General features: G+C 37.6%; 1 protein-coding gene across 8 annotated transcripts in view; it reads left to right on the top strand.

Moving 5' to 3' along the window:
* Ckap5 (cytoskeleton associated protein 5) overlaps window positions 1-24,476 on the top strand; it is a 112,515-nt gene that overhangs the window by 27,599 nt on the left and 60,440 nt on the right. For 5 of the 8 annotated variants that reach the window (XM_021264218.2, XM_021264219.2, XM_021264217.2 and 2 more), the window contains exons 2-8: window positions 8,181-8,253; window positions 10,703-10,896; window positions 12,336-12,542; window positions 19,227-19,398; window positions 20,611-20,743; window positions 20,962-21,062; window positions 23,255-23,368. In XM_021264218.2, coding sequence (XP_021119877.1) covers window positions 8,197-8,253; window positions 10,703-10,896; window positions 12,336-12,542; window positions 19,227-19,398; window positions 20,611-20,743; window positions 20,962-21,062; window positions 23,255-23,368 — 978 coding nt within the window. In that variant the 5' untranslated portion in view covers window positions 8,181-8,196. Of the gene's footprint in view, window positions 1-8,159; window positions 8,254-10,702; window positions 10,897-12,335; window positions 12,543-19,226; window positions 19,399-20,610; window positions 20,744-20,961; window positions 21,063-23,254; window positions 23,369-24,476 lie in introns of all 8 variants that reach the window. The other 3 variants (XM_087205045.1, XM_013074880.3, XM_013074882.3) reach the window with 1 other exon arrangement.

Below are 24,476 nucleotides of genomic sequence, written 5' to 3'. Positions count from 1 at the left end.
TCGTTCATCTGTTGATAGCCATATAGGCTATTTCTCTCTCTCTTTTTTTTTAGGTACCAGGGATTGAAATCAGGTCCTTGCGCTTGCACAGCAGGCGGCAAAACCACTGAGCTAAATCCCGGCCCTTATATAGGCTATTTCTGATATATGTAGCTATTATGAGTTGTGTTGCCATAAACATAGGTATGCTTGGATCACAGTAATATTTTGTCATTAACTCTTTCAAGAAGATACCCAGGAGGGCCAGGGATTTAGCTCAGTGGCATTGCACCTGCCTCTCAAGAGCAAGGTCCTGAGTTTGATACCCTGTACTGAAGGAAAAAAAAAAGAAGATACCCAGGAGAGCTATAGTTGGGTCAAATATACTATTTTTAGGATTTTTGAGGGTTAGGAAGACAGTCTTACTATATAGTTCAGGCTGTCCTCAAACCCTCAGCTTTGTGTGTAGTGGGAGTACAGGCATGTACCACCATGCCTCGCTTTTTTTTTTCAGGAATCTCCATACTGATGTGCATATGGTTATACTAGTTTATATTCTCAGCAACAGCGTAGAAGGGTTCATTTTTTCCCACAACCTCACTAGCATTTGTTTTTTGAGTTCTTGATGATAGCCATTCTTTCTGGATTAAGACGGAATCTGTGTTTTGCTTTGCATTTCTCTAGTGGCCAAAGGTGCTGAAATTTTTTTCCTGTGCTTATTGACTATTTATACTTTTCTTTTGAGATCTGTCTATTCATTTCAATTCACTGTTTTTTGATTTGGTCTTTTATTTTGAGTGGTCTAAGTTTTTTGAGTTCCTTATATATTGTAGATATTAGTCTTGTATCTGAGGAGTAGCTGGCAAATCCTTTTTCCCATTCTGTAGATTGTCTCTTTACTCTGTTGGTTGTTTTCTTTTGCTGTGTAGAAGCTTTTAAATTTGATACAACCCCAGTTGTTGAATCGTGGTGTTATTTCTTGTGCAGTTGGGATTCTGCTCAGAAAGTCCTTGCAGTTGCCTGTGTCTTCACTAGTTTTACCTATTGTATCTTCCAGCAGATTCATTGTTTCTGTTTTAGTATCTAGATCTTCGATCTGTTTTAGTACAGGGTGAGAGATATGGGTCTAAATTCATTCTTCTGCATGTAGAAATGAGTTTTCCCAACAGGTTTATTGATTCTTCTGCATTAATATAACTCCCTTCAGCCTCACCTGCCCACCCCTTTCATTTCTACTGTCAAGACCTCTTAGTTTCTGGGTCGTTTTCATCTTAGTCCTGGAGTTCTGCAGAAATTTTATATCAAGGATCACTACTTTCTCTCTTTTCCAACTCATTCTGGGACTGGGAGTTTAGCTCAGTAGTTCTGCCGCCTGCCTTGCAAGCACAAAGACCCGAGTTCGATCCCCAGTACCAAAAAACAAAACAAATTCATTCTGCATAGATTTGTCTTTCTAAAGACTCTCTAGAATGCTGAGGCAGGAGGATTGCATGTTCAAGCCCATCTCTGGCCATTAGAGAAATGCAAATTAAAACAACGCTAAGATTCCATCTCACTCCAGAAAGAAGGGCAATCATTAAGAAATCAAATAATGGGCCGGGGATTTAGCTCAGTGGTTCTGGCGCCTGCCTTGCAAGTGCAAGGTCCCAAGTTCAATCCCCAGTACCAAAAAAAGAAAAGAAATCAAATAATAACAAATGCTGGCTAGGCTGTGGTGAAAAGGAACTCTCCATTGTTGATGAGAATGTAAACTAGTATAACCACTATGGAAATCAGTATGGAGATTCCTGAAAGAACTGAAATTAGAAATTCCATTTGATCCCGTGATCCCCATGCTAGGTATCTTCCTCAAAGAGCTTAGACATCATCCTACAGTGATACATGGATACCAGTGTTTATAGCAGCACAACTTGTAATAGCTAATCCTTTAAACAGCCTGTATATCCATCAACAGATGATTAAATAAAGAAAATGTTGTTTCTATACATAATGGAATATTACATATACAGAATGACAGATTTGAGACATTTGTAGGAAAATGGATGCACCTGGAAAATATAATGTTGAGTGAAATAAATCAGACACACAAGCTTAAATACCTTATGATATTTAAATATGGCTTAAATACCTTATGAGAGATACCTGTATCTCTCATTTGAGTGAGGCAAAGTACAAAGAGAATAATAGAGGAAGGATAGAAGGGGACAAAGAGATGGATCTCTTGCACTAGAGAAGTGATACAAGGGAAAAAGCACAAGGGGTAAGGAAGAAGGGAAGAGGCAATGAGTAGAATAAAGATATGTCATGTACAGAAACCTAATAACTTCAATTTATGTAAACATTATACACCATAACATCAGCTAAGATTAATAATATTAACAAGAATGAAAAATTGGATAAGGAAATTGGAGGAAGAGGAAGAGAGGGGAGGTTAGGGGAAGGAGATTTTAAAAAAAGAACCAGGCTGTAGTATGTACATGTAACCACTGCAAGGTGATTATAAACTGCATGAACTGTAAGCATGCACTAATAAAATTAAAAATAAAAAAAAGTCTGTTATCCCAAGTTAACTGTAAAAGGAAGAAATCTGAAAGTTATTACATTTAAGCTCTGATTCTATATAAAATGTCGCCAAAAGTTGGTTTTGAATTTGTTGGATTTTTAAAAACAGTTGGATATATAGGTTGGGGTTTTTATATTATTTTCTTCTCAGAGTTAGAAAATTTGGTATTAATTCCAAATTAAATGCCAAATAAACTTTAATTAGAATTTTAGAAAAATTTTTTTAAAATAATGAAAAAAATGTACTGGAATTAAATATAGCTCAGCACTTAAGGCCTGGGTTCAGTCCTCAATACTATCCACCTACCCACCTACCCTACATACATATATAAATAAACAAGATTAAATAAAAGGTCTCCATGATTTGACCTTTGTCTTCCTTTCTGGTCTTACACTCCTATAACAGAGCCATTTACATGATCAGTACTTTTCTATCTCCCTGACTTTGTCTTTCTTATTTCTTTAGGCTAAAATATCTCCTTTCCACCCTTGTTTTTTGAAAAATTCCTTCTGTTATTCATCACTGATTTCAAGTGCCTTCTTTTCTTTTTTTTCAAGTGCCTTCTTTTCTATGAGGTTTTCACTGACCATCCCTCTCACTAGTAGTTACTCTCATTTTTAAACTCCCATAACCCATTTTTGTTCCCTGCTTATGGTATTTTCCACATATAATATGTTTGGTATTATGATTGTTTTATTTGTTCTACTGGAAATTCCTTGAGAACATCATTGTTTACCCGTAGGGAGAATGAGTGAATGAATATTTTGCATAAAGTTGCACGGAGTAATCCCTTATTAGATTCTATATAGCTAGCTGATGTACCTGGGATCCTATTCTTATCTCCTCAGGACTTGGTGGTGGTGGTGGTGGTGGTGGTGGTAGTGCTGGGGATTGAACCCAGGACTCCTGCATGCTAGGCAAGTATTCTACCACTGAGCTATAACTCTAGGCCTTGGACCATACTTTGAATCATGCTGATCTATAGTATTCTACATCGATGGATTTTACCAGTAAAATAGTGAGTTAGTAAGCAAGTTAGAAGACTGGACAGTTAATTTTGTTACTTTAGGAATATGCAGTACAATTAAGACAAAGCTAAACACATCTCAGGAAAGTGCTTCGATGGGAAAGAAGCACACAGGTACTGTACTAATGTTGATAGTGTTTCAGTTTTTAGATTGGGTGGGGAGTGTGATGTGCCAGTTTTGTTGTAGTGCTTCACAACTTACAAATATATCGCATGTGTTTTTTGTATCAAAAATTCTAAAAATGAGTTTAAAAATAATTATGAAGGAAAAATCATGGAGTCCTTCTTTTCCCTAATATATCAATCCTGAAGGAAGACAAACACAACAACCAGGAGTGCTCAGTGTCACATGTATGTCCAAATACAGCATCCGTTATTTTGGTGACTGGCCAAGTTTTACTGTGAAGTAGGCCTTTACATTGCATAAGAAGAGGAAAATCATAACATTTTTTAAAACCTAGACTATAAAGTAGCATATACCATTTCAGAATATATATACAATAGCATCTAAATTTTATATGAGGTGATTAGTTTGTGTAACCGTTTTCTTCATGTTTCTAGAGGAAGAATAGGCAGTAGGAAAAAGAAAAATATTGCAATGAACTCAGAATATGACAGTTGAATATGATTCATATTCTTTTGGTTGGATATTGTTTTCAAAGCTCTCATTTTCTCTTTGAAAAGCAGTTTGATGGTGAAGTTTACTTTTGTAGCTCAGGCATTTGCCAGTTTAGAGGTTTTCAACCTGAGCTGCAAATTAGAATCACCTAGGGAAACTTTTAAAAAATGAATTTAAGGCAAAATTCAGATAACAAAATTAACCATTTTTAAATGAACAATTTCAGTGGGATTTAGTACATTCACGATGTTATACAGCAACCACCTCTATTCCAAAACATTTCCATATCTCCAAAGTATCCATTAAGCACTCCCTCACCCATTAAACATATTCTTTCTATTCTCTGCTCTTCTTACCCCCTGGCAACCACCAGTCTGCATTCTTTCTCTGTGGATTTTCCTATTCTGGATGATCCAAAAAAATAGAGTCAAATAATATAAGACATTCTGTGGTTGGCTTTTTTTTTTAGTTTTTGCAGTACTGAGAATTGATCCCAGAGGGCCTTCACACTAAGCTACATCCCCAGCTCTTTTTTTTTTGTATCGGGGATCAAACTTAGGATCTTGCGCTTGCAAGGCAGGCAGCAGAACCACTGAGCTAAATCCCTGGCCCTCCCAGCTCTTTTTACTTATTTACTTTTCATTTTCAGACAGGATCTCACTAAATTTCTGGGCTGGCCTTGACCTTGTGGTCTTCCTTTCTCAGCCTTCTGAGTAGCTGGGATTACAGATGTGTGCTACCATTCCCAGGTGGTTTCTTTCATTTAATACAATGTTTTTGAGCCTCACTCATTTTGTATCCTGTTTCAGTATTTTGTTCCCTTTTGAGGCAGAGTGATAATTCTATTCTGTGTACATATCACTATTTCACTATTTGTTTATCCATTCATAGACATTTGGGCTGGTTTGTTTGGGTTTTTTTTTTTTTTTTGGTGCTGGGGATCAAACTTGGGTCTTTGCGCTTGCACAGCAAGTGGCGAAACCACTGAGCTAAATCCGCAGCCCTGTTTTGAATTCTTTTAAATATATACCTACTGTAGTTGTAGCATTGTGGGGTCAAATCACGTTTAATCTTTTGAGGAGCACCAAATTATTTTCCATAGCAGCTAAATCATTTTACATTACCTGGGGAAGTGTGTGTGTATGTGTGTGTGTATTTTTAAAGTCTCATATAATTCAGGCTTGCCTTGAACTTGCAGCAGTCCTGCCTCAGCCTCCTGAGTGCTGGGATTATAGGCATGTGCCACTATTCCCAGCAGAACTGGGGAACTTTAAAAATACACAGATCTAATAATTTTGTATTTTATAAACATGCCAATGTACTTTTTTTTTTTTCTTTTTTTTTGGTACTTGTGATTGAACTCAGGACCTTGCGCTTGTGAGGCAGCCACAGTGCCACTGAGCTACATCCCCGGGCCCTATTTTCTTCCTTTTGATGTGAGGAAAAACCACAGACTTTTGAGTGGAATCTCACTGCTACCAGTTTTGCTCTTTTGGCAAGTTACTTAATCTTTGTGAACCTATGTGTAAAAATGGGAGAGTATCTTTTTTCTTTTTTTCATGTAGTTGATATTAGTACAACGTGCTTTAACATGTTTAAAAAGGATTTTGTGGGCTAGGGATTTAGCTCAGCGGTTCTGGCTCCTGCCTTGAAAACATAAGGTCCTGAGTTCAATCCCCATACCAAAAAAATAAAAAATAAGGATTTTGCCCAGTGCCTGATTCATAAGAGTCTATCAAGGATTAAACAAATATATATTGAAAATGTATTTTATATTAGGTCAGGATTGGGAATTGGGAGATAAGCAGGACCTGTACATTATTTTTGATATTGAAAAACTGGAAGCAATTTAGATGTCCAGCAATAAGATTGGTAATTATGGTACATTCATAATACAGAGTCCTATGTAGATGTTAAGTCACTCAGTTACAGGAAAAGTATTGGTGATAAGAAAAAGGTTACAGGAGGATTATCCCTATCTTTTCATATAAGTCATACACTGTGTTCATTGTAGTTACTTAGTGGTGAAATTGTGTTTTAATACTTTTCTACATTAGGTATTTTCTGTAGTTACTAAGTATACTGCAGTTAACACATATTATTGTTTTTTGTTTTGTTTTATTTTTTTTGTTATTTTGAAACAGGGTTTTACTGTGCAGTCCAGGCTGGCCTTGAACTCACTATGTAGCCCAGGGTGGCCTCAGACTCCTCCTGTGTCGGCCTCAGGAGTGCTGGGATTACAGGCATGTGCCACCACGCCCAGCTAACATGTATTACTTTTTCTTTTTCTTTTTTTTTTTTTTTTTTTGGTATCGGGGAATGAACTCTGGACTTTGCGCTTGCGAAGCAGGCGGCAGCACCACGGCCCAACATATATTACTTTTAAAATCAGAAAAAGGGGCTGGGGATTTAGCGCAGTGGTGCTAATAATCCCAGCACTGGGGAGGCTGAGGCAGGAAGATCACCGTGAGTTTGGGGCCAACCTGAGCTACATATTGAGTTCAAGGCCAGCCTTGACTGCATAAAGTAATAGTTTATTCAGGGATTTAATTTTTTATGAATACGTATAAACATGGACTAGACTCGTATTTATCAGAATTAGGTAGAGAGCTAGTTAGCATTGATATTTTTCCATATTTATTATTTTCTATAAGGAATTTTAGGCGAACAGTCAAAAGTATGACTCTCAAACTTTTCTTGTCCTCTTGTAGAGAGAAAACTTTCTTTGACCAATTGAAGGTTTGATAATTGAGTCTATAATATAAACTGATAGATCAACAGAAAACCCTTTTTATCTATATGAACTCACACTGAAAGGCAAGGAATGCACAGCAAATAAAAGCTTGGCATGGTGGTGCAAACCTGTAATCTTAATGCTTTGGGAGGCTGAGGCAGGAGGATTCCAAGTTTGAGCTCAGCCTGGGTAATTTAGGGATTTTGCAAGGCCCTGAGGAGGGAGGGGGAGGGGAGGGGAGGAGGGAAAGAGAGAGAGACAGAGACAGATAGAGTCTCCTCTGGAGAACTGGTGATACCTGTGAGAAGGTGTGTCTGGTCCAGGTATCCACCTCTAGTCTTTTGTGGACTATGATCTTCCCAAGATCTTGTCTTTGGTCTGATAGGGGACCTCAGAGAAAAAGACCTCTGCTAGCCTCTACTGTGTACTGATGTAGATTTCCTCTATAGATGTAAGTTTCTTTTGCACCAAAATAGCTATTCTTATTTCTGAACTTTCTCCAAATAACTAAATAGAAAGTAGTAGTATGTCAAAGTAGTAGATTTGGGGATGGCATAGTTTGGTCTTCTGCACCCTTTAAAAGGCCAAGTAGTAGGTCAGCTGTTTGTATATAGCAGGTGCTAGGGATTGAACCCAGGACCTCATATTGAGCTACATCCCCAGCCCTTTTTTATTTTGATACGGTATCTCGGGGTCTCGCTGAGTCACTAAGATGCCCAGATGGGGCCCAAAATTGTGGTCCTCCTGCCTCAGCCCCAGTGTGCTGCGATAACAGGCCTCATCACCACACCTGGCTTCAGTTCTCCAGCTTTACTACAAATTTTATATATATATATATATATATATATATATATATATATATATATATAAAGTTTTCATTTGGGAAATATATAAACATCACTTTCTTAAAAACACGTGTCTGTTCCTTATTTTAGACTTGTATTTGCTCTCTCTCTCTTTTTTTTTTGTTACTAGGGATTGAACTCAGGTCCTTGTGCCTGTGAGACAGGCGGTGGAACCACTGAGCTAAAGCTCTGGCCTGTTTTAGACTTATATTAACTTTTTTCTTTTTTAGAAAATGTTCTGTTAATGGCATTAACTGGGCATCTGACCAAAGAATGGACTTTATACTCTTGTTGGTATATGCATGATAAATTAATAATTTGAGAAAAGACATTTTGTCTTAAGAGACTACTTGATTGGTAGAGTTAATAGGTCCCTACTTTTATCTGACCAGGAACTACTTTTAATTCCAAAGGAAAACTGGAAGCACAATGGGAGATGACAGTGAATGGTTGAAATTGCCGGTTGATCAGAAGTGTGAACACAAGGTAAGACTCCTGGGGTGTAAGTTTCAGTGCTGCTGCAGTTTCATAAACACTGACACCTTGTTAGGTGCGTGTTATTTTATGTTCTTGAAAATAGATATCTTCAGCTCAATTTAAAATTTTTGTTTTTGAGTTGCCTGGGTTGGTGGCATAATCTCAACATTCAAGCCGAGGCAGAACGTCACAAGTTTGAGGTCAGCCTGGGCTACATATTGAGTTCAAGGCCAGCCTGAAATAATAGTGAGACCCTGGGGGTCGGGGGGGGGGGGGGATTTGCAGCTTTGGTGCCTATGTTCTCTACAGAGACACTCCTTTATCCATGTAATAATCAATATGTTAGCTAGGTGTGGTGTCATACGCCTGTAATCTCAGTACTCCAGAGGATGAGGCAGGAGAATGCTGCAAATACATAGTGAGACCCTGTCTCAAAAAAGTGAAACAACAAAAAATCCAATATGTTATCTCTTCTGATAAGGGCAGGTTAAGAGTGAGCTAGTGTATTTCTATTCTGTTAGCATAGAAATTGTTGGTGTATAGTACATTAGATTTGAGCGAGAATTTTTAGAACTTTTTTTTTTTCATGAAAGAATCAAACAAATCTCCAGAAGACTTTTCACATTTTCGATTGGCACATATGGCTAGGAGTTTTTGTTATTAATCTAGTGTGATTTACTGGTTTGTTTTTGTTTTCCTATTCATGTCTCTGCTGTTGAGCCATTTATTTTGTGTTCTTACAAAAAGAATCCGGCTGGAGATTTAGCTCAGTGGTTCTGCCCCCTGCCTCCCAAGCTCAAGGTCCCAAGTTCAATCCCCCGTACCAAAAAAAAAAACTTAAAAGAATTGAGATGTTAAACTTGGTTTAAATTGATTAGTGAATGTATAGCTTGTGGTGTTAATTCACATCACTGACCTGTTGTTGCTCAATCTTGGGTGGCTGAACATCACTTGTCCCTCTAAGAAGGCTAATTCAGCTGGGTGTGGTGGCGCAGGCCTGTGATCCCCGCACTTGGGAGGCGGAGGCAGGAGGATCACCTTGAGAGTTTGAGGCCAGCTTGGGCTACATAGTGAGTTCAGGGACCAGCCTGAACTACAAAGGGAGAGACCCTGCCTCAAAAGAAAAAAAACCAAAGAAGGTTAATTCACAACATACTGAAGTCTAATGTAGAATGTGGAGGACCCTAAGTCCTTAAAGCATCCATCCTATGTTCCGTTAGGCAGCTTTCTTTCCTTACAAAGAAAAGTGTTTTTTTCTGTGAGCATAGCATCTGCTCCAAATTACGTTTATTTAAACAAATAACATGTGGTTATTTCTTCTACTTTTTAATCATTTGTTGATTCTTTCCTTCTCTCTCTTTTGATCTAATATAATAGTGAAGAAGATATCTAATTCTCTACCAGTGCCTAACACAGTAATGCAAATGTGTCCCACAAACTAATTTCTCACTCATACTCCCTGAAAGGATTTCAGTGGTTTCCCATTGCTCTTAAAGTAAGGAACAGAATCTTTCATTTTGACTTCACAGTAGTTGCATGATCTATCTGGTCCTTTCCAATCCTGTGCAACTCATTTTGTAGCTTGTTCCTTTCTCTTTAAGGATAGGGTCATGAAGTATACTTGTCCTTCTCCTAGAATGTGCTTCCCATCGCCTCCCTTTTCTGATTAATTCCTATATGTCTTTCAGACTTCAGATCAAGTACCAGTTTCTTAGAAAAACCTCTTAACACTAAGACAAAATAAGCTTTTTATTATACGTATTTTCATGGCACCATGTCCCTTTTCCTTTACAGCACTTAATGCTTTGTTAATTTTACATTTATTTGTATGATTATCTAATTTTTTCTCTCCTACTGGAATGTAAGCTCCACAGGAGCTAAGGCTGATATTTAATATTGGTTTTTATTTATATATTAAATACCCATTGAATAAATTAATGAAAAAATAACCTCGGTAAAGGTATCTGAAATCTATTAAAATTAAGAAATTATTGATTAAAAATTGATAGTACAGTATAAAGCTGCCTCATGATTACATGAAAGCTAAAAAAGCATATTTTGGGGAATGGGCAGTTTCATCAGGATGATTTCTCATTTTTGAGTTGTCACATTTTTAATGTCATATTGTAAAGGATACAAAGTGAAAAACATTTATAATGCCCTGTTATGAATGTTATGTAGCCTTGGTAAAACATTCGTAAACAAAACAAATACAAATATTATTATGCATTACAAACATAAACCAATTAAAAATATGTAAATTTTTTTGGTAATTCATAAATTTATTGACTAATATTTTTTAAAAACTAACTGGATTGTCAAAATTCTTTTTTCCTTCTACTCATGGATTCCTTTGTTCAATTACCTGGTATAAGTTATCCATTTTTACCTCCTCTCTTCTAGATTAACAGTAGGTAATATCATTAAATTTTGTTTCTAAATATTACTTTGCTTTTAGCTGTGGAAAGCAAGGTTAAGTGGATATGAAGAGGCCCTGAAGATCTTCCAGAAAATAAAGGATGAAAAGAGCCCAGAATGGTCCAAATTTTTAGGACTGATCAAAAAATTTGTCACTGATTCCAACGCAGTGGTTCAGTTGAAAGGACTTGAAGCTGCACTTGTTTATGTTGAAAATGCCCACGTTGCAGGAAAGTAAGTAATTTTTTTTCCTAGCAATTCTGGTAAAAACCTCTTTCTTGTGCTACTTAGATTAACGTATATATTTATAGATCTTTAGTTATTAGTAGTTTTAGAATGTACTAATTTTCTTTTATAGCTCCTTGATATTTTTCATTGTCCTTACTCTCAAAGTATAAATGGTAAGTGAGAAAGTCTTTAGTAACTTTTGGAAGAAATTGAGGTTGTCAGCAAAGAAATTACCAGAATCTCAAAATTTAAGCAAGATTTTCCAGCTAGGTGATCTTAGAATCCTATCTTTCTCTGTGGTCATCGGGCATTTCATCTCTTAGAGGAGGAATGCTAACTAAACAACCTACCTGACTGATTTGAGCTATAGGTGGTAGAAGTTTCCAGTCACCCACTTTCTCATACCTTATAAGTCTGGTTTTTCTGACTCTAGTCTTAGTGTCATGGGTAAGAAAATTCCATACAAAAAGAGAGTTGGGACCCTTGACTTAAATGCACAAGAAAGATGTACTCACTTCAAAGATTATACCAATAAAGATTCATATTAATTTGACAGTTTGGTTGAACAACATCACTATTATTGAAACCAGTGCTTTTAAAATTTTCTTTCTTTTCTTTTCTTTTCTTTTCTTTCTTTTTTGGTACCAGGGATCAAACTCAGGACCTTGCACTTGCAAGGCAGGTGGGGTGCCACTGAGCTAAATCCCCAGCCCTTAATTTCTTTCCCCCCACCCCGATATCAGTAAGTGCTTTGTGAACAAATGCTGCATGTAATTCCACCCCACTCAATTCCTCTAGATCCCAGGAATACAGATATTATTTAATTTAGAGGACTCAAAGCAATAAAGTTTCTGTAAATTTTGCTAAGGAGTTGAAAACAGTTGACATATAGCCATTCATTCCCTTGCATGAAGAAATTTGCTTGTTATTAACTTAAGATTTTTCCCAAAAGAGTGTGCACTCTATAATCCTACTTTTTTTTACAAGGTACTTGTGTATACGTGTGTATGAGACAGACATATGTTTTAGAGAAATGTCTAGAAGGATAGATTCAAAAAGGTTGAAAGGGGCCGGGGATTTAGCTCAGTGGTTCCGGCTCCTGCCTTGCAAGCTCAAGGTCCCAAGTTTGATCCCTGGTACCAAAAAAACCCACCAAAAACAAAAAGGTTGAAAGGAGTTTTCTTTGAGTGCCAGGATTTCAAGGAGTTTTTGCTTTTTTTGAATTTTTTATATTTATAAACTGGAACTATGTCTAGTGTAATATGTCAAATTTATGGATTGCATAACTTTTTTATTAATGTTCTCGAACATATGTTTAAAATTTAGAAACTCATTTATTTCTAAAAATTTGTAAAATACTTGTACACGTCTTTTCTATGTCCTTTTTCCAATTCTTTCTATTAAAGTGTGACTTTTGTGTGTGGCGATGGTTGTTTATATTACAGAACCACGGGAGAAGTTGTGTCAGGTGTTGTAAGTAAAGTGTTCAACCAACCTAAAGCCAAAGCCAAGGAGCTGGGCATAGAGATTTGCCTCATGTACATAGAGATTGAGAAAGGAGAGGCTGTGCAAGAAGAGCTCCTAAAAGGATTGGACAATAAGAACCCTAAGATCATAGTGGCCTGCATAGAGACACTGAGGAAAGCCTTAAGGTATGACTTTTTCTTTTTGCTTTAGTTCTGTTAACTAGAGTTACCTGAACTGAGTTTGAGATCCTGGATTAAATGGAAGTGGAGACTTGGCCACAGCTGGAAAGTAAGTAGTATTAGCTTTCAAGTGTGTTACTTTCTCTAGGTCCCTTCCTATTAAATGTCAGCGGGGTCATTTCTGACTTATTCTTGGATTGAGATTGGCCTTTTGGTACAAAAGCATTCCCAAAGTATGTAAGCAGTTTCTTCTTGCTATTCTCAAATATAAATAAAAGTACTTTAAAGTATAGCCATAGAGGCAGTTTGTTTGCCTTTTTGGTAATAAAGTAGAAGCAAATGGCCATATGCCTTTTAAACAGGAACACAGCAACAGCAAACAAAAAATAACTTTTATATAATAAATTATTTTCATCTATGAAATTTCTTGTTTGGCATTGAAGTTTTTCATGAATGGGATCTCTTTCAGGAACAACTGGCTGTATTTTACAATAGAACTCTAACAGACAAATCCGTAGTTTGATCTAATTTGGCAGTTCTTCTAATCTGATGTTGTTTCCATTGCTATTCATGCTAGATACTTTAGAAAGCAACTCTAGAGAAATCTTAACAGTGAAGAGTGTCCCCACTCAACTTTCTTGTAATGTCATATATGACCTATAGCTTAAAGAAAATATTCCCTTTGGTGTCTGTGTAAAAGTATCAACATTCTTAAATGTTGTTAAACTATCTTTAATATATGTTGCAAAGTTTTATATTGCCTTTGGCTTGATTTATAGTGTTGTTTCATAAAGCCTAGATTCTTGTGTGATAGAGGTGTCCTTATTTCTAGCCTATTATGGTATAAGAGGCATATGTGTTTTTTTGTTTGTTTGTTTTGGTACCGGGGATCGAACTCAGGTCCTTGGGCTTGCAAGGCAAGTGACGAAACCACTGAGCTAAATCCCCGACCCAAGGAGGCATATGTTTTTATGAGTAGTAAGCAGTATACTCATCTTAATACTATTTTAGAAATTTAGTGAATTAACTTAGTTATCAGGACTGTATGATTATAACAGTAGATCTATCCTTAATAAAGTAAGAATATAATATTATAGGGCCAGGGATTTAGCTCAGTGGTTCCGCCGCCTGCCTCACAAGTGCAAGGACCTGAGTTCAATCTCCGGTACCAAAAAAAAAAAAAGAATATAATATTATAAACATCTACCTTTCTATTAGAAGTTTGTAGTCTAGAATATTGTATACTCTAGGTCAGTGATAATGAACCTTTCAGAGCTTTCAATGATACAAACGGCCTGCTGCAGGCTGCATGCTGTAGGTTCACCACCACTGCTCTAGGTTCTTCATCTTTAAGCTGACTGGGAGAATAAGGTTAGGAAAACAAGTTAGAGCCAGCCATCTGTGTGACTAATACTTGTAATCCCAGCTAGCTACTCAGAAGGCTGAAACAGAAGGGATAGCAAGTTTGAAGCCAGTCTGGCAGCTAAGTAAGACCCTGCATTAAAATAAAAAGGATTTTGGGCCAGGGATTTAGCTCAGTGGTTCCGGCGCCTGCCTTGCAAGTGCAAGGTCCCAAGGGATTTAGCTCAGTGGTTTCTTCACCGCATGCTGCATAAGCACAAGGACCCAAGTTTGATCCCCGGTACCAAAAATAAATAAATAAATACAAATAAAATAAAAAGGGTTTTGTACAAGGCCCTAGGTTCTATCCCTAGCACAGGGGGAGGGCTGGGGGACACCCTGACTAAATATATATTTTAAAAAATTAAATAAAATAAAATGGACCAAAACGCAAGGACCCAAGTTCAATCCCCGGTACCAAAAAAATAAATAAAATAAAATAAAATAAAATGGGCCAGGGATGCAGTTCAATGTGAAGGCCCTGGGTTCAGTCTCTAGTACTGCTAAATTAATTTTTTTCCTTTTTTCTTTTTTTTAAACAAAATATTGATTAGTACATTTTAGATCTACATAATGATAGCATTCATCATAGGGAATTTGTACATGATATTTCTTGCTTCTTCTTTTTTTCCCATTCCCCTCCCCTCCCCTCAACCCCTGAAAGAGGTTTTTTACTTTACCTTGAAGACCTTATTTACAAAAGCTTTGTTTCCATTTTTTCCTTCTAGTCTCTTTTTTTTTCTTGTTCCCTCTCCACCACTCCCCTGTTCCCCTTCTCATTTGAACATTTTCTTCCCATTTCCCAATATCTATTACACATTTTGGTCCTTATTTCCACTTTTGGTTTTTCACACCAGAGAAACAATGTGGTATTTAAACATTGTGTCTGATTTATTTCACTTAAGAGTATGGTCTCAGTGTGTCTATTTCACTAGAAATGTCTCAAGCTTACCCTTCTTTATGGCTGAGTAGTACTGTAGTATATTAAAAACATCTTTGTCAGTTGATGGGCATTTGGGCTGTTTCTAAGATTTAGCTATTACAAACTGTGCCACTGTAAACATGGGTGTGCGTATGTCACTGTGGTATGGTGCTTTTAATTCTTTTGGGAAGATACCAAGAAGGAGAATAGCTGAGTCAAATAGAACTCTAGTTTTACTTTTTGAGGAATCGCCACACTGATTTCCACAGTGGTCTACACTCCTACCGACAGTGGAGACGGGTTTCTATTTCCCCACAGCCCCGCCAGCATTGGTTATGGGTTGATTTCTTGATAACAGTCATTCTTTTGGGGGTGAGGTGGAATCTCAGTGTTGTTTTCCCCTGCATCTCTTGAATGACCAGTAATGTTGAACATTTCTTCGTATGTTTATTTGCCATTTGTACTTCTGCATCTGAGAAGTGTCTGTTCATTTCAGAGGCCCATTTTTGGACTGGGTCTTTAAATTTGATGGATCTGGGTTTTTTCAGTTCTTTATATATTCTAGATATTAGTCCTTTGAAGAACAGCTGGCACATTTTTTTTTCTCACACTGTGGGTTGTCTCTTCACTGTGCTAGTGGTTTCTTTTGCTGTGGAAACGCTTTTGAATAAGATAAGATCCCAGTTGTTGATTCTTTGTGATAGTTCCTGTGTGGTTGGGGTTTTGTTCATAAAGTTTTTTCCTACACCAGTGTCTTCAAGAGTTTGCCTTTTCTATCTTAGGGTTAAGTGGTGCTTGCCACCTCCTTCTTTGTTGAACTCTCTCTTCACTATCCTCATGGGCTTCAATTCTTGCTTCAGATCCTTGCTATATCCCAGGGACCCACTTCTCTCCTTCTCTTCCTTACATTAGTAGATTCCAGCGTTTGAACACCAAATCTCAGAGAAGCTGTTTCTCTGCTGTTCACCGCTCTGCCATCTTCCCAGAAGTCTCTAATTTTGAAAATTTAAAAAAACTTGTAAAGTTTTGGGGATATAGCTCAGTGGTAAATTGCTTGTATAGCATGTGTAGAAGCCCTGCGTTCTATCCCCAGTACTAGAAGAACAAAAAAGGTTAGATATATCTTTTTTATTTTTTTTTATTTTTGGTACCAGGGATCGAACTCTGGTACTTGCGCTTGCGGGGCAGGCGGCAGAACCACTGAGCTAAATCCCCGGCCCCCGATATATCTTAACTTTTTGGAGGGATTGAACCTTGAGCCTTGTTCATGCTGGGCAAGTGCTATACCACTGAGCTACATCCTCATCCCTTTTTATTTTATGTTGAGTCAGGGTCTCACTAAGTTTCCAGGGCTGGCCTTGAACTTGTTATCCTCCTGACTCACCCTCTCAAGGAGTTGGGATTGCAGGTGTGTACCAGGCTGAGTATATCTTCTTACCTTTGTCTTTTTAAAAAAATTAATTTTATTGGTATATTTTAGGTATACACTATAATGACATTCATCATTGGAAATTTGTATCTTTACATAAACTATCTTGGTTCTTATTTTTTTCCCATTCCCCTGCCCTCCCTTCATCCCCTCCCTATTTACAAAGACTGTTTCCATGTTTTCATTTTCTCATATTAATTCCATTCCCTTCTTTCCTTTCCCCTACCCCTCCTACTTCCCCTTCCCCTTTGCCCCTTTTCTTCCTATTTCACATCATCTATTATACCTTTTAGTCCTTATTTACACTTTCAGTTTCTCACACCAGAGAAACTATTTGGTATTTACATATGTGTGCCCTATTTCTTGTCTTTGTCTTAGTCACTCTCTCATCTCTGAAACACAGTACTGAACACCCACAATTTAGAGTCAAAGAGGTCTGTTTTGGTTCACGTTGCAGCCCATAACTGGCTCCAAGGCAGCACACCATGGAAAAGGGGCATGGTAGAGGAGAGCTGCTCACAGTATTGCAGACAGGAACTAGAGAGAGTAAAGGGAAGAGCAGGAAGGGAGATATATTCTTCCAGGTCACGCCCCCAGTAACCTGCCACTTCTGATCAGACCCTAATTTGCCACCAGACCCTCCCCTTGACAGCACATTAGCTGTAATGCCCCATAATTCAGTCAACTTGAACCCATTGAACCCATGAAGCTTTGGGAGGATTTCCAGATATAAACTATAAGTCTTCATCATCCTCCTCATCATTATTAGTTTTTTCCTGTTGATGGGGATCCAAAGTCTCATGTGTGCTAGGCAAGTGCAACCACTCAGCTCCATCTCAGCCCTGTCTTCCTTATTGCTGTTATTTCTATTTAGTCTGTCCCTATGTGGTTCTTTATATGTCCTAAAGAATCTACAGTTTGAATTATACCTTGAGGAACCTTGAGGCAAAACTGCTCAATCATAGGTTCCAGAACCCCCAAAGTAGTTATCTTTGTCAGTGGTCACATCAGGAGACCAGAAACATTATGTTGTCCCTAAAACAGGCTTCTAGAACTGTATCATTTTTTTTCTGAGGTAATATATTTAGTATCAAAGTTAGGTTTTGTTATCAGTTTTCTTTCAGAAGTAGGCTAGAACAGAAATAAATGAGCTGGCTGGGCGTGGTGTCACATGCCTTTAATCCTAGCAGTTGGGAGGCTGAGGCAGGAGGGTCCTCACAGTTGGAGGCCACAATGAACTACAATAGTGAAACTCTGCCTTAAAAAAAAAATCTGAAATAGAATGAGATGAACAGTATGCAAAGGAAATTTTTTTTCTTCCCGTTCATTAGTCAAAGGAAGATTTGACATCCTAAATGTTAGGTTCTTCAAGCACCATTTTAAATACCCCAAAATGAAATGTTTTAGAATTCCATAGTTTATTGTTTTTCCTTTAGTCTTAAGGTCATCTGAGCAAAATTAAAATTTTTTTTTTCTGGAGCTGGGGATTTAGCTCCATAGTTCTGCCTCCTGCCTCACAAGCAAAAGGTCCTGAGTTCAATTCCCTGGTATCAAAAAAAAAAATTTTTTTTCCTGCCGGGCATAATGGTTCAGGTCTATAACCTGAACTACTCTGGAGGCCAAGGCAGGAGGATCAGAAATTCAAGGCCACTCTAGGTAATGTAGCAGCACTGTCTCAAAAAACAAAACAAAACAAAACAAAACAAAGGCTTGGAATATAGCTCAGTGTTAAAGCACTTATGCATTTGACCCCCCAATATTGTAAAATGAGTGAATGAATAAATGAGTGAATGGCAGAGAATATAGTTCAGTGCTCCCTGGGTTCAATCCCCAATCCAGGGTGGGTTGGGGGGTAAATCTGTTCTAATAGCGTGACCATTTTAAAGGAAATTTTAGAAATCATCTAGTTTATTTTTGTTATAATATCTGTACTTAAAATATATAACATAAGCAAGTATCTTGTTAAAAATTACTTTCTAGGCAAAGTATTTTCACACGCTTCTTTAATCCGTTGGGAGTATGCCAATAGCTATTACTCAACAGTTTTGTTACATTTCTGCAAATGAGATTAATTTGTGCTCATTAGATAACAGATAAACAGTATGCTGAGTCCTACTACTCATTCAAAAATCCAGTTTTTCTTTCATAACTAAATCAGTCCTATTCTAGAATTTGTTACTCAGAGATGTTAGCACTGGTATCAGAAAGCTAAATTTCATCATTGAGGAATTTGAAACTATAATACATGTAAGTGTAAATTTACTGTTTTTAAATGAAGTCAGAAGCAGGGCATGGTGGTGTACACCTGTAATCCTGGCACCAGGAGTTTGAAGTCAGCCTGGGCTACGTAGTGAGTTCAAGTCAGCCTGAAGTGTGTAGCAAGACCCTGTCTAGAGAGAGAAGGAGAAAGAAAAGAAAAGAAGAGGAGAGAGAGAAAGCCAGAATACAACTGTTTTCCCTATAGAAACTGAAGCAGAGAGAGACTAAGTTGCCTTGAAGTTACAGTATGATAGTTGCAGGGTCAGGAATGAAAGTGAAACACACATTGGGAGGATTTGTGATCTATTGGTTTAAAGCTTTTATATGTATATACATAGGTATTTTAAACACTACTTGTGTTGGACCTTTATAGGTTTGAATTATTCCCTGTCTGGTTACCTAGAAAGTTAGTTTTTAAATGATAATATTATTTGGGGTTCTAGACACTAAAGAGTATTCTTGGAAGAATGACACCTAAATACATACATGGTTGGGCCGGGGATTTAGCTCAGTGGTTCCAGTGCCTGCCTCGAAAACTCAAGGTCCCAAGTTCAATCTCCGGTACAAAAAAAAAAAAAAAAAAAAATTCACCCTATATAACTCTGTTAACATGGAACTGAAAATGAAACCCAAGCACATCATGTGTTGACTATGTTTTTCCCCAACTTTTTACTTCTAGTGAATTTGGTTCCAAAATCATCTTGCTTAAACCAATTATCAAAGTGTTGCCAAAACTCTTTGAGTCTCGAGAGAAGGCTGTTCGAGATGAAGCCAAATTAATTGCTGTGGAGATATACAGATGGATTCGGGATGCCCTGAGACCCCCATTACAAAATATAAACTCTGTACAGGTGAGGTGCAGTGTTCTCTTGTTGCCTTTGGATAAGGTTAATAGGAAGGAACAATATTTCCTCCTTGTTGTTATTAATAGTCTATCCTTACATATAATTTTGTTTTGGTACCAGGGATCTAACTCAGGACCTTGTGCTTGCAAGAACCACTGAGCTAAATCCCTGGCCCTTTTTTTTTGGTGAGGCTGGGGATTAGCACATGCTAACCAAGTGCTCTACCACTGAGTGACCTCGTGAACCCTATTCCTTTTTTTTCTTTTCTTTTTTTTTGGTATAGGGAATCAAATTCAGGGCCTTGAGCTTGCCAGGCAGGCTCTGCACCACTGAGCTCCATCCCCAGCTCCTTAGCCTTATTCTTTATTTTGAAATCAGTTTATTTTCCTAAGCATAACTAACTGCTATTATTTTGTCTTCTCAAATTAAATACTATCCATGCAGTGATTCCAGTTTGCTAGTGTTAAATCTATAGCAGTTTGACAGATTCCTTAGTAATTCTGTTGGGTAGCAGGACTTACCTGTTTGAATAAAACTCACTCTATTGGGCTTTTTCCTAAAATGAGTTTTAGAGAATGATGCAAATATATCTGAATTCATGAGTTTGTCCTAAAAGTGGATTTTATTCTCCTTAGTGTATGCATATATACATACATGTATATATTCATGTATCTTCAGTACAGTAAATGTAAGTTGATGTGATTTATGCTACAACATATATACTGTTTCTCTACTTTTTTTTTTTTTGGTGCTGGGGATCGAACTTGGGTCCTTGGGCTTGCACAGCAGGTGGCTAAACCACCAAGCTAAATCCCTGGCCCAACATATATACTATTTAAATTTATTTTTCTTGTTTGCCCTATTAATGCTACATACGTAAGAAATTGTTTCCCAATATAAAATATAAAGTAGCTGGGCATGGTGGCGCATACCTGTAATCCCAGCACTCAGGAGGCAGAGGCAGGAGGATCACCACAAGTTCGAGACTAGCCTGGACTACGTAGTGAGTTCAAGACCAGCCTGAAATACAAAGTGAAACCCTGTCTCTAAATAAAATAAAATAAAGTATATTCTGGGCCAGGGATTTAGCTCAGTGGCACGGTGCCTGCCTGGCAAAGGCAAGGTCCTGAGTTGGCTCCCTGGTACCAAACAAATAAATAAATAATGTTCTTTAATGGTGAAATTTAGGTAAGTTTTTAAAATATTGTATTCTTGCAGTTGAAAGAACTAGAAGAAGAATGGGTCAAACTACCAACAGGTGCTCCTAAACCAACTCGGTTTCTGCGTTCCCAACAAGAACTAGAAGCTAAACTAGAGCAGCAACAGTCTGCTGGTGGTGATGCTGAAGGGGGTAAGCCAGTGTTAAGCTCAGGTTTCTTTTTAAGGATATGTTCCAGTAGGCATATTTTGAAGGACTGACTTTAATATAATTTAAGTTGGATCTGACGCTAACAATTCTGTCCCTTCTCTATTAAGATTTCATCAGGGATACAGAAGGACTGGTAGCTGTTTAATAAGTACATCTGTTTCATACATTTTTATGGTTTGCTTTGGTTTTTCTCCTTCAAGGTGGTGACGACGGTGATGAGGTGCCACAAATAGATGCGTATGAGCTTTTGGAAGCAGTAGAGATCCTTTCCAAACTTCCCAAAGATTTTTATGACAAAATTGTAAGTAATAGCTAAACTTCTCTCATTTATTTCGTTTTATTATTTTTTTTATTTTTTATTTTTTTGGTACCAGGGATCGAACTAAGGTCCTTGCGCTTGCTCAGCAGGCAGCGAAACCACTGAGCTAAATCCCCGGCCCCCTCATTTATTTCATTTTAAATGATGGCTTAGATAGAACTAGAGAATGCTCTGCAGAGCCCTTGCCTTGTGTACTGCCTCCATCCATATCTTCTCTAGCAGAATGCGTGAGTGGCTTCCTTCTCTTTGCTCCTGCTTTGTGTGTGCATATGGTACCTTTTTTACATCTCTTGCCAAAAATCAGAACATTATTCTCACCTTCATTTTCCTCAGTTACTGTCTGGTTTCACTTCAAAATGTCTCTCAAATTCATCTCCTCTTTCCCATCCCAGCTGCCGTTTTTTAGCCCAGGGTTTCTTGACTTTGATTCCAAATTTTTTTTCAGAAAACTTTTAGTGGGGCTGTCCTGTGTATTGTAGGATGTTGGGCAGCATCTGTGGCTTTTCCCACTAGGTATCAGTAATATGCAACCATAACCAAACCATGACCATCAAAAATATTTCCAGGGCCAGGGATTTAGCTCAGTGGTGCCGCTGCCTGCCCTGCAAGTGCAAGGACCCGAGTTTGATCCCCAGTACAAAAAAAAAAAAAAAATTTCCAGACATTGTTAAATTATCCCCAAGGAGACAAAACCATCCCATAGTCTTATCCTAATCACCACCATCAGCTCTTGTCTTCTGATTATATTTCACAGTGTAATCAGGTATCATTTTTGAAAATGTAGATCTTCCCTATTAAACCCGATTAAAGCTCATCAGTGGCTTCCATGGGTCTTAAGATGATGTCTGAAGTCATCTTATAGCCACTGAGACCATTGTGGCATATTTGAAGCCACCACTTACCTTCTAGTCACATTTCTAATTGTCCTCACTCTTGTTTCAGCCATTCTGGACTTCTCTCTGTGGCAAGTATGCTGCTCTATTAAACTGTGGGCCTTACTGAGTGGTGTTCTTTCTATCTCTAGTAGTCCCCTCCAACATTCACCTAATAGTACTTCTAATCTTAAGCATAAGTTCTTTAGGGGAGATCCCACCTGACTGCCTAAACTAGGCTAAATCCTCTCTATACCAAGGCATCTTAACACTTCTCTGTCATAGTGACCTTCACCTGGGGGTTCTTTACTGAAGATCTTTGGAGCTCTGCTATCAGCTCCTTGAGTAACCAGTTAACTTCTGTATAACAAACAAATACTTGATGAATTGAATTGTAGTCTCCACCAATGTGGCAAGTTTGTCATCTTCTTTGTATCTCATCCTTTCAAATAGTAAGTGTTCAAATTGTTGAATAATTACTTGATCTCTGGTGAAAAACATTCTACCTTGTAGCCATAAAACAAAATGATTAGTGTTATACTCAATCACAAAATGGATCTTCAAGGTTAGAGCAGTTTTGGTTGCTTGTTATGTGATTGTTCTTTTCTGGTCTTTCTAATATTAGTTGTCAAGAATAGAAAATTTTCTCCTGTAATTGTGTCACTGTGAGATAGGCTAGAAATCTTTTTTTTTTCTTCAGCTTTTTGTTTACCTGTTTACCAACATTTGCTTAGAAAATGAGATGGAAATGTATGGGATTCTGTTTACATATATTACTTTAGGGCAGTGATGATGAACCTTTTAGATTTGCCATCACTGCTTTAGGGCTATGAAATCTTTTTTTTTTCTTTTTTGGTACCGGGGATCGAACTTGGATCCTTGTGCTTGTGAGGCAGGCGCTGGAACCACTGAGCTAAATCCCCGGCCCTAGGGCTATGAAATCTTATGAGAATATGTTTTGTATGTGAACAAAAATTATGTGAACAAAATAGTCTGATTGGCTTTTCAGTTTTTTAAACTAACTTTAGAAAAAGTTTCTGAAAACAAAAATTATGTCTTTGCTGGGCATGGTGGTACACATCTGTAATCCCAGCACTCAGGAGGGTGAGGCAGGAATTTTGCAAGTTCAAGGCCAGTTTGGGCTACTACATAGTGAGTTCAAGGCCAGCCTGAAATACATAGTGAGACCCTGTCTCAAAAACAAACAAAAGTATATCTTTGAATTAGTAGAGTGCAAGAAATAGACTTTGATTCTGCTCTTTTATTTTCTGTTGTGTAAGTGATCCATATTGTGTCTTGCAGGAGGCAAAAAAATGGCAAGAGAGAAAAGAAGCCCTGGAGGCTGTAGAAGTGCTAGTGAAAAACCCCAAACTGGAAGCAGGAGATTATGCGGATTTAGTAAAAGCTTTAAAGAAGGTTTGTAGAAGCTGTAAAATATCATATCAAGTCAAAGTATTAATAAGGAATGAAAAATAATCCCTCCAAACTAATAAAAAAGTAAACTAAATAAAACAGTAATTTTTTTTTTTTTTTTTGGTACTGGGGATCAAACTCGGGACCTTGCACTTGCGAGGCAGTCAGCAGAACCACTGAGCTAAATCCCAAGGCCCTAAAACAGTAATTTTTAAATTCTAAAAAATAATGTATTAAAGATTCTGTGCGAAGACATCTTATTTAATATATATTGTTGATTAATACTGCACCATAACTCATGCCTGAATGAAGCTAATTGAGCATATGTATTTTCTTTGTGACCTTTTGCACTTAGGAAGACTGTACAGCACTCCAGCAGTACATTTGGGCCTTCACATCATCAGAAAGCACAGAAATGCAAAAAATGCAGCACTAAATAGACTAAAAACGACACTTGTTTAGAGTAAGAGAGCTCAAAGAAGAAGGCAGAGCATTGCCTTATCCTATCCCAGCTGGGAACGTGCACATTGGACAACAGATTTTCACAGCTCTGTTCTTGTCTGTGAATGACCAGGAAAGTGCCATGGGCTCGGATTTGGAGTTATAAATAAATGTTAGCACCAGTACACATCAGTGACTAATGAGGTCACCTACATTTCCTAATACTGTAGTAGTTGACTTTCCTATGCTTTCCTCCAAATGGGACTTGATGGCAAGGATATGATTTGTCAGATCTTTGTTCATTCACCAATTTTGTATTTTAAAGGGCCATAGACATGATTAATTAAAAAACAATTTCCCTGAGGGAAAAGGAGTTAGCGACCTGAGATCTGGAGGAAAGAATGGGAAGGAGAGAGGAAGAGGACACTAAGAAACAGGAAATAGCTTTTTATTTTTGTCTTTAATAGGAATGGGTATTCTCTATACACATTTTTTTTAGGTTGTTAGCTTTTCAAAGACAGTTCTGTGATTTCTGTTGGCATTGTGACTATAACTGTAATCTCACTGTGTTGCATACAAAGGGAACTGTTGGTTTTCTTTTTCTTTTTCTTATTCTTATTTTTCCTCTCCTTATTTGTGGTACTGAGGATCAAACTCAGGGTCTCGAGTA

This window comes from Heterocephalus glaber, unplaced genomic scaffold (genome assembly GCF_053883595.1).
Source record: "Heterocephalus glaber isolate CG9 unplaced genomic scaffold, H.glaber_assembly_v1.0 deba00000594, whole genome shotgun sequence".
Taxonomy (NCBI): domain Eukaryota; kingdom Metazoa; phylum Chordata; class Mammalia; order Rodentia; family Bathyergidae; genus Heterocephalus; species Heterocephalus glaber.
The sequence above is the reverse complement of the archived record's forward strand: the minus strand, read 5'-3'. Positions and strand labels throughout refer to the sequence as shown.